Source organism: Peromyscus maniculatus, chromosome 4 (assembly GCF_049852395.1).
Source record: "Peromyscus maniculatus bairdii isolate BWxNUB_F1_BW_parent chromosome 4, HU_Pman_BW_mat_3.1, whole genome shotgun sequence".
Lineage (NCBI taxonomy): Eukaryota > Metazoa > Chordata > Mammalia > Rodentia > Cricetidae > Peromyscus > Peromyscus maniculatus.
The window spans coordinates 2,449,358-2,470,000 of NC_134855.1; the positions used below are offsets into that span (position 1 = coordinate 2,449,358).

Genomic DNA, 20,643 nt, shown 5'->3' on the forward strand with positions numbered 1-20,643 from the left:
CAAGCAGCATGGGAAGCCACACACACCTACGGTCCACTAGGGCTGGTGCACACATTCGCTTAATTTGAACGTAGAATGAGAACCCAGTGATGAACTGTATGTTTAGTTGGGGAGAACGCTGTGGTCCTGAGTCCTTCAAATGAGGGGAAGCCTGAGCAGGCACTTGGCCATCTTCACCATCAGCTTGCCCCTTCCCTGCCAGGGAGGGAACTGGGGATGGGCAGGTGGGCAGGATTACAGGAAGGAGCAAGTTCCACCCTTGCCCCAGACCTCCACAAGAACAGCCTCTTCCCGCAAGGGGATAGATACTGTGCGGCCCACACTGGTGATGCTGCGATGTCTCGTTGTTGGCGTCCTGCAGGAAACATCTTAGGATCTGGCAACTGGAACAGTTCACCCATTTCCCCTCCCCTCTTCCAAGGGACACCAAGACAGCTAGGGGCAAGTTGGTCCCACCGCTACAGGGTAAGGACCAAGCAGGCCTCTCAACATCCAGGGTCTCATCAAAGCTTCTACTGAACCCCAGTGCCCCCAAGTCTGTGCCTTCTGGAGGTGACTGAAACCTGAGACATCCAGCTTCCTGTGTAAAAGTCCCCTGACATTGACACATGGAGCCCCCAGTTAGGAGGCACTGGCCTGGTCAGCAAGGATGACAGAGGGCCCTGGCAAGTCCAAAGGAGGCTGGATCTGCAGGCAGTGCCCTCTGGGGGTGGAGTCAGAAGTCAAGTGCACTTGAGTGTGTAGCCACAGGATATAACCCTGCAGCCTGAGGACCAGTGCAGTAGCTGCCGATGCGCCTCTGCCGAGCACTGGTGGGCACACAGTTGAGGCCTGCCTTGGCATGCTTTCCCTCAGTTAACAGCCATACACAGACAACGGAACTGCAGGCAATAGGTCAGCCTGTGCTGCAGAACCACAGAGCTGCAGGGACAGAACTGCATCTCCATTCTGCCCGCTGGCCTTGCGAGGGTTCCAGGAAGCCCCTTCGGCTGTAGGCAGGTGGGGCACTTTCCAGTACTCAAAAGGGCAGTTAGTCTTTTCCATCAGATGGAGTTTAAACAGCTTCTGGAGTTTCTGCCTGTTTGTCTCTCGGATCCTCAGAATAGCCCTGTGAGGTGGGCAGAAAGGTTGCTCCATGCCTGCAGATGCCCACAGCAGGCAGGACAGCCAAGGGCAGCTGTTCCTTGGTTCCCGTAGGCCTGCCCTACAGACCCGGGGGGGCGGGTATTAGCCATGGCACTGTCCACCAGATCTGCCCAAAAGGGCTTTTGTTCTGGAAGCCAAGAAGCCATCCCTATTCCCCAGCTTCTCTAGGACAAAGGCTGCCCTTAGAGGTTGGACAAGATGTCAAGACCCAAGTCTAGGAGCTTGGGCAAGCTCTGGCCTGTCCAGTGCTAGAGAGCGTGCAGCCTTGGGCTTCCCTTGTCTCAGAGGCACCCAGGTTGTCCTCGGCCATGAAGCAGCCTCTTCCCCTGTGAAATCACTTGCCACACTACAGTCATGTAGACTCTCAGGGCATGCTCACACCCCATCACAGCACAGTGCAATGTGCAACACACCCCTCATTCATTCATACTCTCTCTCTCTCTCTCTCTCTCTCTCTCTCTCTCTCTCTCTCTCTCTCCCTCCCTCTCCCTCTCCCTCCCCCTCTCCTTCTCTCTCCCTCCCTCCCTCTTCTTCCCTCCCTCCCTCCATTCTCCTCTCATGTCTTCTCTCTCCCCCAGACAGACAGAAAGATACACACATACATACACCTGTCAGTCATACCATGGGTACCCACATGTACCCTCCTATATACAGCCCAGCAGGTCAGAGACATTCATACTCCCACAGCCTCCTCTGCTTTCCTGAGTTGTTCCCCATTTTCTGACTCCATGATGGACAGGGCAAGGGTTGCCAACCATGGTGGCACATCCTGTGGGTGTCCTAGCTCTGGAAATAGTCTCCCCCAGCCTCCAGGTAGAGGTTCTGCAGTGATCCTGTAGGACCTTTAGGGCATGGCACCAGCAGCCAGACCAGCCTAGATAAGTCTTTCCTCTGGTGGCACCTTGAGGACACTGTCCATCTCCAGACGAGCCCCTGCCACCTCCTGCTGACTTGGGCTGTAGGTGCCCTCAGACTGGCGGCGCTTTCTTGCAGCAAGGATCCCTGAGAGGAGGCCCAGGAGGAGGAGGAGGAGGCAGGCACAGGCTGCAGGCACTGCTACCTCCAGCAGCGGGAATGGCAGGGGCAGAGGCAGGCTTTTCTGCAAGAGATGAGAGACAAGAAGACTCAGAGAAGTAGGCTTCCCAGAGTCAGTGCAAGAGGCAGCCCCTGGGTGTGCAGGCGGGAGCCAGGAAGCCACCTGTCCAGGCCAATCTAGGGCTGCTGCATAGCCCTGGCTAGGAGGGTACACAGTAGACATTCCAGGAGTGCTTGTGGGAGTTAGGGGGTGTCACAAAGTTCAACAACAGTCAGCTGAAGTAAAGCAGGAGCAGAAAGCAGAGCCCACTGATGAGAGACTTCACGATTGCCTGCCTGCTTGCAAGGGGTTGCTCTGACAGCCTGTCCCTGGCAGACTTGAGCCTGGTTTGGGGGTGAGGGCAGCATTCCCCATCTCCAGTCACAGACTCCCACAGTGACCCATCAAAGATTCCTCATACCTAGAGCTCTTAAGTCCTGGAATCAGAATCCCCACAATCCAGACTCACCGTCTCGGAGGCTTCTCAGCCTGCTGTCACCTGCATCCCCACCCCCAGCATTCAGGCCTGGAGAAGGGAGCCCCAAAACTATAAAGTTCACACCTTCGCCCTCTCTATCACTTCAGCAGGAGCTGTAAAGCCATTTCCTTCCCCTGGGCGGGTGGGGGGTGGTATATAGTGGGTAGGTGGAGAAGCAAAGCAAAGCAAAGCCTGTAAAAGTTCAACTTGAAAGGAACACTTCCCAGAAGCAAAAGGGACTCCTGGCTTACAACCAGCCTTCTGGGAGCCTACAGGGATCAAGGCACTCCCCAGGCTGCCCTTCCAGAAAACCATTTATCGGCACCCACTGTGGTCTCAGAGCCTCTCCAAGGCTCGGTGCTGGTCCCCACAGGCCCAGTGCTCTGTCAGCTGAGCCTTCTTGGGGCAGGGATACCTGGAGTGCCGGATCTGCTTCAGAAACTGTTCTGGAACCCAAGGAGACTATAAGCCCCATGATCCTATGGGCTCAGAAGCCAGTCCCAGATCCCAACCTGCCCCCACTGCCACTACCCTAGATACCACCTAAAAGCCCCAGACTGTGCCTAATAGCTGGTGGGCTCCCCAAGCTCTCCCTGAAGTGAAAATACATCCTTCATGGGGTCCCCCACACACACCTTCAGCAAAGCCCGTCCAGTGCCAAGTCCACAAAGACCATACTCTCCCTGTCCACTGACCTCTTGCTAAGGTCAAAATAGGCCTGGCAGCCCACCCCTAGGTACCACTCACCACCACTTCACAGAACTGGCCAGAGAATCCTGCATTGCAAGTGCATTCAGATATGCCACTGACTGCCCGGCAGGTGCCTCCATTCAAGCAAGGGTTGGCTTCACAGGGTAGGTCAGGACTCTGACACCTGGAAGACACAGAAGACCCCTCACAGCTGCCTCCCATTCCCCTAGTTTCCCCACCCTGCCTCCACCCAAGCATCAAAGCCTATCCAGCCACTGTTCCAGCATGGCTGAGTTCTGCCAAGTGACCAGAGCTGAAAATGATTTCCATCACCTCCCCACTCCCCTTGAGCCCAGTGTTCATGACTGAGAAGTGCTCTTACTCCATGAACGTGAGGAAGAGCACATGGCAGGGAGGGATGACAGCTGCACCTCTTGGAGGCCCAGAAGTTAAAATTTGGCCATGTCCACTGAGGACCAAAGGGCTGTAAGAAACTAGGTTGGCTGGGGGGTGGGGGGCGGCGGCGGCGGTGGCGGCAGCAGCAGCAGCAGCAGCAGCGGCGGCGGCACATGCCTTTAATCCCAGCACTTGGGAGGCAGAGACAGGTTCAAAACTCTGAGTTCAAAGCCAGCCTGATCTACAGAGTGAGTTCCAGGACAGTCAGGACTACACAGAGAATCCCTGTCCAAAAAAAAAAAAAGAAAGGAAGGAAGGAAGGAAGACGGAAGGAAGGAAGGAAGACGGAAGGAAGGAAGGAAGAATGGGCTAGACAACCACTGTCCTGCTGACATTTTGGAAGTCCCAGAAGAACCAAGACAAGAAAGACCCCATTTCCCTTGCCCAGGCTGGGAAATCCAGGGGCAACCTCCCAGTCAACCTTCCAGGACCCTGGTCCCCAGACCCACCTCAGGCCAGCAAGGCCCTCCTGGCAGCTGCAGTTGGTGCCTAGAGACCCACCCTCACAAGGGGCGCCATCCTTGCAGGTGGAGTTGAGGCTACATCCCTGAGGCAGAACAGGCACCCTGCAGAGAAAGCGCAAGGCTGGGTGGAGGTAGGGTGCTGGGAGCTGGCCACGGTGCTCTCATCCGGGGAATGCAGGCCCACCCTCTACAGCCCTCCCCCTGACAGAAGCAGAAGAACACAGGGCTGTGGTTCTGCTCCTTTCTCAACCCACAAGAGCCGAGGACCTTGATACGCGCTGAAATTAAAGGGCGGGGCAGGACAAAACAGTTCCTAAACTTCTCGAGAGGGTTAGACAGCTCTAGACCCAGGAGGAAATGGGGAGAGTTCAAAGGCTCTGGCGGGGGGGGGGGGTATCGTTAAGGGCAGCTTGCTTCAAAGCCCCCAAATCATGCCCCTAACTCTCCTCAAACCACAATGTTTTTTCTGAATTCAAATTTAGCCTGTATTTTAACCTGTGTATCATCTTTTTGAGCATCAAACAGAGGCTAAGGAGAACTCATCCCTCCTAATCCCTCTGTCCCCTGCCACCCGCACCTGCAGCGAGGACCAGCGAAGCCTGGAGGGCAGCGGCACTCGAAGCGGCCTTCGGGGCGCGCGTGGCATTGGCCCCGGACACAGGGCGACGAGCGACAAGGGTCAGCGCGGGCCTCGCAGCGGGGTCCCTCCCAGGCCGGGCGGCAGGCACAGGCGAAGACATCAAAGAGGTCTCGGCAGGCACCGCCGTGCAGGCAGGGAGAGGACGCGCACACGGGCGCACCATGGCATCCAAGGCGCATGGCTGGTGACCCAGGCCAGGCCACGAAGTGCTCGCGGGCTCCGGGGATCGCACCCGGTCGCGGAGGCGCAGAGGGTAACGGGAGGCCACCGAGCGCCACGCGGCCCAGGCAGCCTGTGAAGTTTTCAGCCAGCAGCACACGCACGGCGTCTGGGCCCTGCAGGAAGCCCAGGTCGCCACCCAGGCCCTGCAAAGCCACGGGCGTCGCCGCGCCGTCCAGCCACAGCAGCCAGCGTGAGGCGGTGGCTTGTGGGAGCTCCCGGGCCAGACGCACGTGGTGCCAGGCGCCGTCGGCCACGCGCGGCCCGGGCGCGGGCAGCACCGAGCCCGCCACATCCGCTGCCAGCGAGCCGTTGTGCAGCGCCAGCCAGATACCCGAGTCTCTCCGCGGCACGCTCTCCACGGCGCGCAGCAGCCCAGCCTCGGGGTCGCGAGTGCGGAAGGCCAGGGTGAGCTCGCTCAGGGGCCGCGCCCAGGACACGTTGTGGCCGCTGAACACAGCAGGAGGGCCCTCTTGGAACGTAGTCTCTGCCACACCTACAGAAGTTAGAGCCACTGGGAAATGACCTGCCACCTTCTCCACACACCACCCGGCCCCCAGGCGTGCAGGTGGTAGGGTCCACTGACCATAACTACTGACCAGGGCAGGCACCTGTCACCTGCAGCCTCCGTTTTCTACCCCTTACGCATTCTCCATCTGGAGGGAATCAGTTCCAGGGCAATCCTAAGGGGACCCACAACACCTGCTACCCTGAAAGCCTGGGACACAGCAACAATATTAACTCCTCCGAAGTCCAGCCTGCTCCCCATGTCCAGTCACATCCCTCTCCCCTTTACAACCCTCTGAAGTCTGGCAATGTAGCTGAGTTGGTACAGTGCCTAGCATGTAGGAGGCCCTGGGTTCCATCCTTGGCACCCTACAAATTGGGTGTGGGGACCCTTACCTGATGTCCCTAAACTAGGGAAGTTGAGGCACTACAATCACAAGTTCAAGATCACTCTTTGCTATATAGTGATTTCAGGGCTAGCCTGAGCAATGTGGGACCCTTTAGTCTCTGAGCTAGGCTTCAAATCCCTACCAACTTCTCCATCCATCTTCTACAGCATCTTCCTAACCTTGTGTTTCTGCTATCCTTAAGAACCTCAAAACCTCATACATGCCACCCCACTTCCTAACGTCCCTCTCCTCTGGCTTCCGTGAAGTTGCCTTGGAAACCCCTCTGTCCCTCAGAATACAGTGGCCCGCCACACTGGGGTTGTTGGCACTCCTGGTCCACAGCCCACCATCCCATAAACCCTAAGGAATCTAACCAGCTTCAGTGTTCTGCACCCAAACTCACATACAAAGCCATCGGGAACCTCCTCACAGGTGGCAGGTGGGAGGCAAGGCCGGCTGGGGCACCACAGCTGCTGGGCACAGGTGGGCCCTGTGAAGTTGTCAGAGCAGCTGCAGGAGAAGTCGTTCCAGGTGACGTGGCAAGTTCCACCATTGGAACAGGGATTGGGCTGTGGAAGAGTCAGGATACCAGTGAGCAATCAGGACAGTAGCCTCTCACCCCCCTGACCACCTCACCACAAAGTTGAGGGGAACTTGTCATCACTCCTACATTGCAGATGGGAAACTAGACCAAGCGAGGTGAAGCCGTTGGTCTGAGGGCCCAGGCGGGAAGAGGCTAGCCTAGCTCGCACTCGCTTATTCAGCTGATGCTCTCTCTGCTCACAACCCTCGCCGCCTCTTCCCACAAGCACCAACTACAGAAAGGCTGAGGCCCTCCTCTGTCAAGGTCGGGCTGTCTTCTCAGACGGGCAAATGGGATCGCGGGGCCACTGGAAAGAACAGCTGGACAGGGAGGAAGTGGCTACACTCTACCGCTCAAATGACAGGATTGTGAGAGGTCACGTGACTGAGCCTCAGTTTACCCTGTCATAGCACTGATTCTAGCTAAAGACCTTCTCCCACGCACTCACGTTGCACATGTCCTCAGAGACACAGCCCTGGGTGAGGTTAGAGGACTGACCAGCATCCAGTTCACTGGGCCAACTCAAGTTCTCCATTGGTGAAGAGAAGAAGGGGAGGTGGAGGCCGTTGAGTTGCAAGTCCTGGAGACAGCCCCGGAAGGGCCCGCCCCAGGGCTGGGTGTCATCAAGGTAGACCTTCCCACCCACATACAGCTGCTGGCCCAGGTCCTGCAGCTGGTCAGGACCAAAACTGAGCACCACCAAGTGGCGGAGTCCATCATCCCAGCGCCCAGGGAGGATCACAGCAGGATGACCCAGCACCTCAGTCCGGATCTGGCCCTCACTCAGGGACACAGTTAGGCTAGCCACTGAATCATTGACAAACTGGAGTAGCAGACCAGCAGGCTCCCGAGTGCGGAGAAAAAAGGACACAGTGAGGTTTGGGCCTAGCAGCTGACGGAGCAGGAAGGAGACTGAGCTCATGGTACCGCCCAGGCCAAAGGTGGCAGCAGGAATCTCTGCAGGGAGAGACAGTACTGGGGTGAGACCAGCAGGTTAGGGGCCCAGCACTGATGCTACCCCCCACCTGCTGACCCTCACCATCAGTGCATGTGGGCCCACGGTAAGGTCTTGGGCAGTTGCAGCGGAAGTGAGTCCACAGGTCCACGCAGGCCCCTCCATGGGCACAGGGCAGAGGTTGACATGGTTCCCTGCGCTTGCAACCCAGCAGCACATTTCCATTGAGTTCCTCAGGCAGCAGAAGGTGCCCTTCCACATGCACATCCTGGAAGCAGCCTGCAAAGGCCCAGCCACCCAGATGGATAGAGTAGAGCCCAGGAGGCCCAGAGGCCACTGAGGCTGTGGGACTTGTAGCCGTGGGACTTGTAGCCACGGGACTAGCGACCACACAGAGCTGGCCAGGGCAGCCCTCATGCCAGAGCCGAAGCTCCAGGGCTCCAAGGCGGAGTGCCACCTCCACCTGGTGCCAGCGGCCATCATTTAAGGCTAGGTCTGGCAGTGTAAGGACAAGCACAGCGGTGCCGTGTCTCCAAAGTGTGGCTTGGAGTGTGGCCCTCATCAGTACCAGCTCCAAGCTGACCTGAGTGTCCTTGAGAGTGGCCAGGGTCCCAGCAAACAGTGTGGTACGAAACGTCAGTAACAGACCCAGAGAGTCACCAGCTGGCACCAATCCCCACACAGAACTTCCGGATATGACCGAGAAAGTGGTATTCTGGCCACAGAAAGGCCCATAGGTCCCAGGTGGGCAGCGACAGGCGTAACCGTGGAGCCCAGACTTGAAGGTGGGGATGCAGGTGGCAGCCAGTGGGCAGGTGTGGTCCTGGCAGCCTGTGAGCTGGACAGAACAGTCCTGTCCACCCCAGGCCTCAGGGCACTGGCAGACATAGCCTGCTACAACGTCACTACAGGTCCCACCATGCAGGCATGGTTCTGACTGGCATTCATCCACATCTTCCTGACATGTCAGGCCTAAAGGAGAGAAATCAGCCAAGAGTCAGTACACCAGGCCAGAGCCTCCGACCAGAACGCACATGCCTCTTGGTGATGCTGACCCGTGGCCCTATAGACCGCATTCCCCGGGCCTTCCCTGGCTATGCCTGATAAGTCCTGTGGGTTTGACACCCTGACTCTACCTTCCACCCCACGCCTCTTCCCTTGCCAGCTTTTTGAGCTGATCTGGCAGCCTCCAGGTCAGCTGCCTTCAGAAGTTCCTCCCTACCCATCTCCAAAGTAACCAGCGGTCCCTTTCCAAGGTGTCATCTGGTCATACTCCTTTTCGGCATATGGCCCAGCCACTCACCTTGGTGTTCAAGACTGTCATAGGCTAGGCCCTGCCAGGCTCTCACGCCTCAACCTTGCCCCCTGAAATCCTTAAACTTGCTATTACTCTAAGCATTTTCTAAAAAGTTGTGCCTCAACTTCCCTTACTATTTTGAAACTCCTCCTCATCCCACAAAGCCCTCTGGCCCAGAGCTTTCCTTCACACCTGACCCAAACCAAACTGCTCCACCACTCCATCACTCAGACACAACTCCCTAGAGCCCTGAGTTGAGAATATCTGTTTACTTAGCTATTCCCCTCGGAAGCCTGAATCTGTCCTTGGTACCCAGTGAAAGGACTTGGTATAGCCTTTATAGACATGGACCAGGCGCAGTGAATGATCCACCTGGAGCACACTGAGCACTCCCCAGGGCCCACTCAGTCCCTCTGCCCTAGGGTCAGGGGCCACCTCCTCTTCTCCTCCAAGATCAAAAGGCCTGCGTGCAACCCCAGCCAGAACCTCCACAGCACAAGCCAAGGCCATCTTCACCCCCACACCTCAGCCCGAGAGACCCAGGCCCAGAGGAGTCAGGCAGGATCAGTCAGCCCACACTGCTACAGCTTCCTCCTCACAGTCACCAGGCACAGTATAGGCTCCCCAGAAAGGGGCCCAGGACCCACAGTCACCAAGGCTTAAGAAGGGAGCTTCCAGGGCCCGCCTACCTCCTTCCAGACAACTCAGGAATGCCAAATGGACCCCCCACCAGAGCTAGGGTCTGAACTCAGAGATCTCCTCCCTGCCACCCACTGACTGTCTCACTGCAAGGAGCGGGGTTCCCACAGTCACACCCCCTCCAGGCTTCATTGCTGTAGCTGTGAGATGGGGATGGATGGTAAACCCTACCTTGTGAGGCTATGGAGGAGTGGGCCACTGGGGGAGGATGTGGGTGGGAGAGAGGGACTCAGGCAATGGGACAGTGCATAGGGGCGTGGGCCACCCAACGTGGGGCACTGAGCTCTAATATCTTGTTTGTTTGTTTGTTTGTGTTTTGGGGTTTTGGAGACAGGGTTTCTCTCTGTAGCTCTGGCTGTCCTGAAACTCACTCTGTAGACTAGGCTGGCCTTGAACTCACAGAGATCTGCCTGCCTCTGCCTCCTGAGTGCTGGGGTTAAAAGTGTGCACCACCACGCCTAGCGAGCTCTAATATCTTTTAAGTGGTCTAGATAGAAGGGAGGGACTGTATCTCCAGCCCCTTCCCCAAGCGAAGGAACCTGCCTCCAGGGACCTGCGGGGAAAGGAGCTAGCGTTGGGCGCCAGGCAGGAATGCTGGCCTGCGGGGAGCGCTACCCGCATTCCAGCGGGGGCAGGGACACCAGAGGGGGAGTCTGTGTGCAGTTCTGGGTCCATGGGTAGACCTGTGTTTGCACCTGAGCGTTCACACCCAGCCGCTGATGGCAGGCACAAGAGACAAAGCCTGTCCTTCGAAAGGCATGCGCCTGTGCACAGTTCTGTCTCTCTTCTGGTTTGGCTGAGGCTCTGACCACTTTGATTTGATGGCAGGGTTCAGGGGCCATCTTCCTGGTCATCACTCTGCTGTTCCTCCCAGAAAGCCTGCAGCCTCAGCCACCAGACAGCTGTATGTGAACCCCCAAAATGACTCCAGTCCAGGCCCCTCTCTTGGGTTAGTCCCTGGTTTCCCAGGCTGGCCCTGGCTCCACAGACATTCAGTATCTACAGGGCTGAAGTCACCAACCAACCAACCAACCATCAGCCAACATTCCCCAGGGCAAGAACCACCCACTCCATGCTTCCCTCCTGACTATATTCAAACTGACCAGTCCCTCCTCTTCCACTTACAAAGCTGGGGTTCCAGGTCAGCACACACACCCCAGCTGTCACCTGTACCACCACATCCACCTCCAGCCTCATTTCTTGTATGTATCAATTCACATTCAGCCAGAAGGGACCCTATCACCCAGCCTCACCCCCACGCCAGGCCCACCCCACCTGTGCACCTGTGTATCCATCCTGGCAGTAGCACTGGAAACCATTGGGCAGATCCTGGCAGCTGCCACCATGGAGGCATGGTCCTGAGGCACACTCGTCCACATCCACACTGCAGTCATCCCCTATAAAAAGATCAGGTGTTGCTGCTGCCTGCACCCCCCCAGAGGCAGACAAAAACCAAGAGTCCATTTTAAAACTGGGGAGATTGAGACCCAGAGACAAAGAGAGGAGTATGGACTCAGGCAAGGTGGCACCTGGCAGGACCAGGCCATGGGCTAGGCTGGATACATCCTTGGGGGTCTGGACCCTGGCTGAGTGCTTCTCCAAGAGGTTAACTCACCAGCAAAGCCCAGAGGACAGGTGCAAAGGAAGCCAGCAGCGCGACTGAAGCTGAAGGCTCCTGGGAAAGTGGCCTGGACACCCCCATACAAGGCTGGGTCAGAGCGCTGCAAGCACTGGCCGCCATTATGACAGGGATCCGATGCACACTCATCCTCATCCACTTCGCACCGCTCTCCGCTGAAGCCTGGGGCGTATATGAAGACATCAGGAATCGCAAAGTGCCCAGGCACCTCCCTTCGATGACCCAAGCCAACCCAGGGCGGGACAGGGACACAAGCTCAGGATGCGGATGTTGACAGAGGGCCAGTAGGGGCAGTGATGGCCGGCTACCAATTGCTGCGAATACTATGTACTAACACTCAGACACCCTTCTTGTGTGCCAGGCATGCTGTCACTGCTCTCTACAATCCAAAGGGCAGGTGCTGTTAGCAGCCCTGTTTGCAGATCAGGGAACTGAGATTCATGCATGGAGGTTACTCGTGCAGGGCCCAAACTGTACTCACGCGTGCACACGGCTTCATACCTGTCCCACCACATTGGCTAACACACACACACACACACACACACACACACACACACGAGAGAAAACTGGGGAGGGGGGGCGCAGGCGCGCACACACCTGGCCAGCAGAGGCAGCGGAAGCTCCGGAGGCCGTCGAGGCAGGACGCGTTGTGCGCACAGGGCGCTGACGAGCACTCCAGTACCTCCTGCTCGCAGTGCGCACCTTCGTAGCCAGTGTCCGCGCAGTCGCACAGGAAACTGGCGTGGGTGGGGCAGGAGCTGAGCGCGTGTCCATCTCGCAACCCACCCTCCCTGCAGCCAGGTCACCCCGCCGAGCGCTCACCCGTTGACCAGGTCGTGACACACGCCCCCATGCGCGCACGGCTGGCTCTGGCACTCGTCCACGTCCAGCTGGCAGCTAGCGCCTGCGTAACCCGGCGCACACACGCAGCGGTAGGAGCCCACACCATCCAGGCACGAGCCTCCGTGCAGGCAGGGCGCTGACGAGCACTCATCTACCTCGGCCTCGCAGGTCACGCCTGGACAGGGGTGGGAGACACGGGAACCACATCTAGAGGGGCGAATCGGGGCCCAGCCAGCAGTCTCAATCTGCTCCAGTTACCCGGAAGCCGGTGGCTCTCTCATTCAGAGGAGGTGCTGCTGGGTAGACACAAGAGGACCCTTCTTGCCCTGGCGGCCTCACAGCAGGGTAGGCCCAGAAACGGCTGGTGTTTAAATAATGGTGACCTCAAGAAGAGATAGAATTGGATCCTTTGAGTACAGGAGCCAGGGTCTGTTCTGGGGTGCTGGGAGAAAGGGTGGGGAGGGGGACTTCTTCAGAAACAGCTTTTTGAAGACTGAGATAGGACAGGTTGATGACAGTTGGTGGCACCTCCCTTGAGGTAGAGGCACAATGCCCTGCGGGAAGGATGGAAAAGAGATAGGACCTGGGGAGAGGGGAAGAAGTGAGAGGCATGAGAGCATCCAGTGCTTATCAGACCTCCTGCTCCTCCAGACTGGTCAGGCTTGAGGCTCAGTGTGAAGAGCACTCCCGGCCCTTCCAGAAGTCCAGAGTTCTGTTCCCAGCACCCACACTTGACCTAGAAGAGCAGGCCTGCCTGGTCGGGCTTTCATGAGGATGCTCAGGTAATATTCATAGCATTCCCTCACTCCAATCCCTCTTCTAGCATCCCATACACATGACATATACATAGATAAAAATTAAATCTTAGACACCTTGGAGATTAAGAATAACCCTGAAGGTCACTGACCTCCATTTGTTAACAGTTACATGCCAGCTAAGCCTTTTTTTCATTTTCAAAATCCTCTTCAAGCTGGTGTAACACATACTTTTCAGGAGTGGCTCTGTGCAACATTTATTGGTCTCCTGAAATTCATTTAGCCCCCTTTGAAGATACCTTAAAATTTATCAGCCTAGCCGGGAGTTGGTGGAGCACGCCTTTAATCCCAGCACTCGGGAGGCAGAGCCAGGTGGATCTCTGTGAGTTCAAGACCAGCCTGGGCTACAGAGTGAGTTCCAGGAAAAGTGCAAAGCTACACAGAGAAACCCTGTCTCAGAAAAAAAAAATTATCAGCCTAAATGTAGCCATTATAAGACCATTAGTTATGCTCCTTGTGAGCTGCCTGTTTTTTCTTTATGGTTCTTAGTTGTTTTTTTTTGTTTTGTTTTGTTTTTTTGTTTTGTTTTGTTTTGTTTTGTTTTGTTTTTGCAGAGCTGCCTGATTAAGTCGTGCTCAGATCAAGAAAAATGGACCTTGGTGGTTTATGTTCCTGGAGTTGTATCCATGCCAGTGGATGCCCACACACTCCAGAAGAGAATTTGACATTGTTGCTGCTATTGTTGCTGTTATAGCAGAGGCAGCCACCGTTGCTACTGTTTCTGGGATTACCATTTCATAATTGCTTACTACAGCTAGCATAGTGAAGACCCTGGCAGCAAAAGTAGCTACCACAGTTAATTAATCTTTCATTCTATTGGGCATGATAAATTTAATTCAATAGTTATATACATTTTGATTGGCTTTTAAAATTATAAATTTATAAACTCAAGTTCCATTTGCTTTTTGGATACCATCTTACAAGGACTCCAATTTGCAGTAAGGCTCGTTAAGGAAGGGAATGGCTCAGTTGCCTTTAGCCTACTGGCTATGGGTGGGTTAGGACCTCTGTTGGTATTTTCTGTGTCGAACACACAGATTGCAAGCCCAGCACCACTTTGAGATCTTTGACAGCAGTTAACTCTGCAGCTCACACACGATTGAGCCTGTATGATAATGAGTATTCAGAGACAGGTAATACCTGGGGGGTGCTCACCAACCTAAGACAGAGCGCCTGTGTGGCCTGGACATGCGTCTCCATGACGGGTAAGGTGACCTGCTGATATCCCATGCAACCTAAGTCAGAAGCTCATTTATTAGTAAAAGGGGGACCTGTAGGGCCCTGACCCCCGTTTTGGATAACTGTTGCCTTGCTTGCTAACCTTGACCTTGATATCCTCCCTATGCTAATTCCCTCCCGGGTTTCACCCTCCTGAATGCTTAAGGGAAGTTCCTTGTCTGTGTATCCTGCATAATGGGTGTTAAGAGCTTAGATGCAAGATTGTAAAACATGATAGCAAACTTCTGCCCTCTGGGGTTCTCCCATTGTGCTGTAAGCCTGTATTTAAGACCTCTTCCCTCCTTCAATAAACAGCATTGGGGGAGAGAAGAAGAAGAAGAAGAAGAAGAAGAAGAAGAAGAAGAAGAAGAAGAAGAAGAAGAAGAAGAGAAGAGGAAGAGGAAGAAGAAGGAGGAGGAGGAGAAGATAACACACACACACACACACACACACACACACACACACACACACACAAAAGAAATGTAGGTTGTTGGTAGCGGTAATAACAGTCAATCTTTGTGGTCACCTTGACCAGACTTGGAATCACCTGGGAGACACACCTCTGGCTGTATCTGTAAGTTTATAGGAGGGTTCAACTGAGGAAGAAAGGCTGGGATCCTGGCTTGAATAAAAACAGAAAAATCAAAGAAAGCAAGCTAAGCGCCAGCATCCGGTGATACAGTATGACCAGATGGCTCATGCTGCTTCTGCCATGCCTTCCACATCATTATAGACAGCATCCCCACAAGAGCCAGAATGTACCCTTCCTTCCTGTAGTTGTTTCTTGTCAAGTATTTAACCACAGCAATGAGAAGGGTAAGCAACACAGCAGCTCAGCAGTGTGTTCAGAAGACTCACTGGTGGCTTTCAGAAGGATGTAAGGAAGGGACACCCCGGACAGGACACCCTGGAGTAGGGTCACTAACTCCTATCCTGCTTTGGCTTTAAAACTGGAAGTCCCTGGTTCCACCCAGGAATTCCCATGCCTCTGGGGAACTCTAAGTACAAACTGGCCCTCCCAGATAGGAGTGGAGATGGAGAAAAATGGAGAATCTCCAGGTGTAGTGTATATGAGACATACCCTATCAGTGTAGATTTCCATGGCCTTTTTTTTCTCCAGCCACCTAAGTAGGTTTTGTCATGGGGGCTAAGGAGCCAGCTGCCTCCAGCTGGAGCCCTCCTACTCCCCAGCGAGCAAGTCTCAGGACTCCTCCTTCCCATGACCCTCTAGCCCCACTCCCAGCCTCTGTGCCAGGGAGAGCCAGGCCCAGGCTGCCTGGAATCCCAACTCCCCCACCCTGCTCTGTGCAGGAGGAGGAGAGAAATGAGTCACACAAAGCTCCCTGCTCACATCATCTTCGCTGGCATCCTGCACATGCAGTGCTCACACACCCGCTGACACACACACAGACATGACACCAGCAGGTGCTCACAGGGCCCTTAGAGCTACCGTACACGTGCAGATAGCTGGGACCCACAGTCTCACTTGCACAAATGTACAGACACTGAGAGGGAAAGAGACAGGGACCCAGTGTTCATCTCATCCCCCTATGTCCTTCCTGGAACTTGGTTCCCAGTCTATACCATTTGCCCACAGTTTGAGCACAGTGTCTAGATTCAGGGCTGACGGAACCCCCAGTGTCTACACTGCAGACTCCAGACTGCACTAGATTAAATGTCCTTTGAGGACCTGTCCCCAGCTGAACCGTCCCTCCTGACGTCACGCAGCTCCAGAGAGCAGCAGTGCGGGGAGGAGGAGACTAGGGAGGTTCCCTCACCCATGCCAGCCATGCTTCTGGGCACCTGTGTCTACATTAATCTACTCTCGGCAACAAGGATGGCTAGGGACACATCCTTATCACAGACAAAAAAAGTATCCCAATTCAGGATGCCTAGAGCCACACATCCTGAGCCATACCAGGGTCCATCACGTGAGTCCCACAGGGTCTACGTGACAGCTTGACACAGGTTTAGACTGAGGAAATGCTAGAGATACCATCTGGGCTTCGTCATGAAAGCCAAACCAGGCAGGTATGCCCTGCCAGGGTTACCTGAGGGTCATTCCCAGCCTCCAACTGGGACCAAACTCAGTTCTGTGGCAGGAACAAAAGCAATATTTGTCAGTTACCTTATATGTGCCAGGCTCCATACCAACAACCAAACATACACAGATCCCACCTGCCAGGTTAGCCCAGCCAATCCTACCTGCTAGGTTAGCCCAAGAAACATCAGTTTAGCAGTCAGCCCAAGAGTGGGTACCAAAGCTGCCTGAGGCATCTCTAGACTTGAGCCAAAGCCAAATAGAGATGCTCACACTGTGAGTAGCTGATGGACTCCATAGTCCAGCCCTCCAAGGTGACTTGTCCCATTACCTGCATAGCCCAGGGGGCAGTGGCACTCGTAGTGATCTGCCAGGTTGCGGCAGGTGGCCCCATGGTGGCAGGGCCGGGACGCACACTCATCGATGTCCAGCTCACAGTAGGGACCCTGGAAGCCAGGCACACAGTAGCAGCGGAAGCCGTTAGGGTCTGGGCCCTGGGGCACACACAGTGCACCATGGTGGCATGGCTGAGAAGCACAGCCCCCAAGCTCTGCAGGCTCACAGGTATAGCTACCACTTTCTGTAGCCTGGCACTCGGTTCCAGCACCACACGGGTCTGAGGCACAGGCACTTGGAGTCTCTGAAGGAACCAACCCTGTAGAAAAAGAAAACAATTTGGCAATGTGGGCAGGGTCTGCATAATGCACACTTCCCCCAGTGTTAGCAGCCAACCTACAGGTAACTCAATTCTGTTCGTGTTTAAGAGCCTGTATGTGTGCACATCCACAAGCTGATCAGAAATGCAGACACCTGCACCTGCGACTGAGGTTGTATTGACTTATTTTGTGTTTGTTTTTAGAAGCACTCTTCTGGAGTCCAATCCAGCCTGGAACTTGCTATGTCTCCAAGGATGACCTTAAACTCCAGATCCTCCCTCCCGCCTCCCAAATGCTGGGATTACAGGCATACCTTACCACTCCAGGTTGATGGAGTGCTGGGGAGTCAAACCCAGGGCTTCCCTGGTGAAAGACAACCACTCTTCAGACTGAGCTACACCCCCAGGCCCAGGCAGGTTTTAGTTGTAGAGAGCAGAGACAGGAGAGAATGAGCGGCTCCCGCGTGATGCCATCACATAACAGATAGTACCCATGCTGTCTGGCCACTCCTGCAGTACCCCGAGGAAGCTCGGACTGTCCTTTGTTCACTTTACAGACATGTAGTAGAGCTCAAGGAAGTAAAGACTTGCTGACATCACACAGTAAGTTCACAAGGAACAGACCTCAGTGCCAGGTTGGTCCCACTGCACCAGGGAGTAGTTCGCCAGGCCTTTCCATTCTGCAGGCCTGTGTCCTCTCAGCAGCCTGAAGTGGGATGGAGGAGACAGAGGGACAGCTTCTATCCCCCCCCCCCAAGCCCCCGCTGGGGGTCTGGTAACTCCATTCCCGACTGAAACCTGAGATGTCCGACCTCAGCCTCAGAGAAGGAATGGACTTCAAAGGCAGGGCCTGCCTCTGCCTCTCTCACCCCTACCCACCCTTGGTCCCGCCTTCCTGCCTCCTGGCCTGGGACTTCTAGAGGATCCCTAGCACTCACTTCATCCCCCACAAGCAAATACCTGCGAAAGTACCCAAGACAGAGCAGGTATAACGACCTTGACCTACTCACTGAATACCTGACCAGGGTCTATACACTTGGCGCATCCTGTGTTGATTTAGAAGCCAAGTTCAGAGAGCCTTGTTCCTTCACTTCATCCGGCCCCAAAGCCTTGTCACTAACAGGTCCAAACCCCAGCCCAGAACCATGAGCTAGAATTTGGGTAAATGCCTCCTCCTTTTGGGTGGCAGAAGGATTCAAAGCCTCAGGGGCCAGATAAAAATGTGAGGGACATGAGCCCTCCTACCCCCACCTGGAGTTCCAGGACCTACCCTCCCCCCAGGTTGTCATGCAGACACTAACCAGACCTGAGCAGTGAGCAGCATCAGGGCCCTGTGCCTTCCCCTCCCCCACTCCAAGAAGACTCCCCCTCCCTCCGATAAGGTTGGCAGCCTGTCAGGCGTCATCCACATTCCATGGGGCAGGGCGGCTGCTGGCCAGATCCCCATGCTCCTCAGCCCAAGATGGAGGACAGCAAGCCATGGGGACAGTGGACCCAGGGAGACACGGCTAGGCAGTGCCTCCTCAAGTGCCCAGGGTTCTTCCTTGCACACTGGGGCCTGGCATCCTCCAGAGCCAGGCAGGGGATCAGGTTCTGGAGTCTGAGACACTTTCTGGCTAAGAGGGCCCTCTGCTCCCAGCTGTCCCAGCCCAGGCATCCATTCCCAGCCTCTGCCAAGCCCGAACATTTGGGCTGGGCAAAGGGGGAGCCTGGGCTACTCTGAGGGCTTACAGGCAGTGGGTGGCCCTCTGCTTCTGCTCCTGTGACTGAGCAGACTGGGAAAGTCAGTGGATGCCCCAGCAGATACCCTATGAGGGAAAGAAGTTGACTGGATGGGTGATGGGAAGATGGTCAGGTGGGACGTGGATGGAACACCTTTAGGAAAAAGCATGTTTTGGAGCAGCAGACAGATTCAGGGTTACGGAGCCTTGACACCCAGTGAGTCCCCTTGAGAGGCAGTGGCCATAACAGCCAGGGACCCTTGGCCCAAAAGGCCCCAGAGGAGAGTGGTTATATGGTCTCTTATGAAGCACCTGCCACTGGGCCCTTGCCAACAGCTACTACTGTGATCCCATGGAGCACAGGTCCTCACCCCCTCACCCCAAGCTGGAGCTTAGTCCCTAGCTCGGAGCCCTCTGTTAGTGGCCACAGCATCAGGGGAAGGAGCTTTGCTCCTCTATGGGTCCTCCGAGAGCCCAGCAGCAGACTGCTCCTCTGAGAACTCCCTGAAAGGCAGAACCAGCCCCACAGTTAGAAAACTAGGAACGAAGCAGAAGGGTGCAAGAGGCCCAGAGACCGAGCAGCAGCCGGGACCTTCCTTCACTGCCTAGATACCTGTGGTGTCAACAGTTTTATCTGCCCTTTTTTATAACCCAGAGACTCATCACTTCCAGTCCTACCGCACTCAAAGGGTGGCCCCGTCGGCCCGCAGTAAGCCCAGGGGTCTATTGAGCCAGGAGGGGAAGGGCTCTCCCTAGGGCCTAGCTAGAGGGGCGGAGTCTGTCGCCAGGGCAACAAGGGGCCAGTGCTTATCTTTACAAATCCCTCCTGACCTCTCAGACTGCCTGGGCTGACCTGGCAGAGGAGAGATTAACAGACACAGACACGGGATGCTGGCCCTTTCCTCCGACCTGCGACCTGCCCTACCCTGAGGGGAGCATGAGGGAAATGTATGCAGGCATTGCTGGCAGCCACCAGTGTGAGCACTGAGTTCTAGGGCCAGGCATCTTTTGCCATCTTAGTATATTTGGTTCTAGGTAGAAAAAAGAGACTGTTAAGAAAACTAACTGCTTCCCGTCACCAAGAGCCTGAAAACCTGCAGATGCAGAAGCTTGTGAAATTGCAGGCCCAAGTACTGTGAACCTAACATGGCCCCAGCCCTCCTCCCCTCACCAGAGGAGTCTCTAGAGGTCTGGGGAACGATGTGTGGCTCCGTAGTACCCCCCTTGTCTAGCATATGCAAAAGCCTGGGTTGCAGCCCCACAGCAGCCTCCTGCCCACCCTGAGCCGAGCAGTTGGCATGCCGCTGTGCCAGTCCTCAGCCGGCCCTTAGGCGCTCCCACCCTACCTGAGTTCACCTCCTTTCTCTGGGCCTGTCCTAGTCAGGGCTGCTACCACCGCCATGAAACACCAGGACCAAAGCAAGCTGAGGAAAGGCTCACACGTGCTTATCATCACTGACGGGAGTCAGGACAGGAACTCAAATAAGGCAGGAACCTGGAGTCAGGAGCTGATGTGGAGGTCATGCAGGGGTTCTGCTTACCAGCCTGTTCTTCATGGCTTGCTCAGACTGCTTTCTTGTAGACCCTGGGACCACCAGCCCAGGGGCGACCACACCCACAATGAGCCACACCCACATTTGGCCTTTAACTAAGAAAATGCCCTACAGGGTCGCCTACAGCCCAGTCTCGGGGAGGCATCTTCTCAATTGAGGTTCCCTCCTCTGGTGACTCCAGCTTGTGTCAAGTTCACATAAAACTGCCACCTCAAGGGGTACAGTGCAGTAAGGGGTCACTGACACTCAACACCCACTCATCAGGAAAAGGCAAAGACACCCCAGGAGATGTTCACCCCGAAGTCAAAAGGCCTAATTTAGTAACAGTTGTGGTGAGTATAGGTATTTCGATGAGTGCCCAGCACTGGCGCATACTGGAGTTGCTAGTCCCTGGTCTCAGGTCTGAGTGAGAACACAAGCTGGGATGGTTCAGACTTGCCACTCGTACTGGCTGCTGTGGACAGTTTCTCTGGTAACTATTAATATGCTTCCATCTGAAATCCCCTTGAGGGCTAGTGAAACGTCTCTTCAGGTAAAGGCACTTGCTGTGGAGGACTGAC

At 55.4% G+C, this 20,643-nt stretch overlaps 1 protein-coding gene across 1 annotated transcript in view; it reads right to left on the reverse strand.

Annotated features, from left to right (window-relative positions):
- Positions 1–1,974: 1,974 nt before the first annotated feature.
- Crb2 (crumbs cell polarity complex component 2) overlaps positions 1,975–20,643 on the reverse strand; it is a 21,605-nt gene continuing 2,936 nt past the window's right edge. The window contains exons 2-13 of the mRNA XM_006992523.4: positions 16,486–16,809; positions 12,060–12,255; positions 11,835–11,974; positions 11,214–11,399; positions 10,882–10,995; positions 7,687–8,574; positions 7,096–7,604; positions 6,468–6,633; positions 4,887–5,664; positions 4,295–4,411; positions 3,447–3,573; positions 1,975–2,245 (exon numbers count right to left, since the gene is read on the reverse strand). Coding sequence (XP_006992585.1) covers positions 2,021–2,245; positions 3,447–3,573; positions 4,295–4,411; positions 4,887–5,664; positions 6,468–6,633; positions 7,096–7,604; positions 7,687–8,574; positions 10,882–10,995; positions 11,214–11,399; positions 11,835–11,974; positions 12,060–12,255; positions 16,486–16,809 — 3,770 coding nt within the window. The 3' untranslated portion in view covers positions 1,975–2,020. The remainder of the gene's footprint in view (positions 2,246–3,446; positions 3,574–4,294; positions 4,412–4,886; positions 5,665–6,467; positions 6,634–7,095; positions 7,605–7,686; positions 8,575–10,881; positions 10,996–11,213; positions 11,400–11,834; positions 11,975–12,059; positions 12,256–16,485; positions 16,810–20,643) is intronic.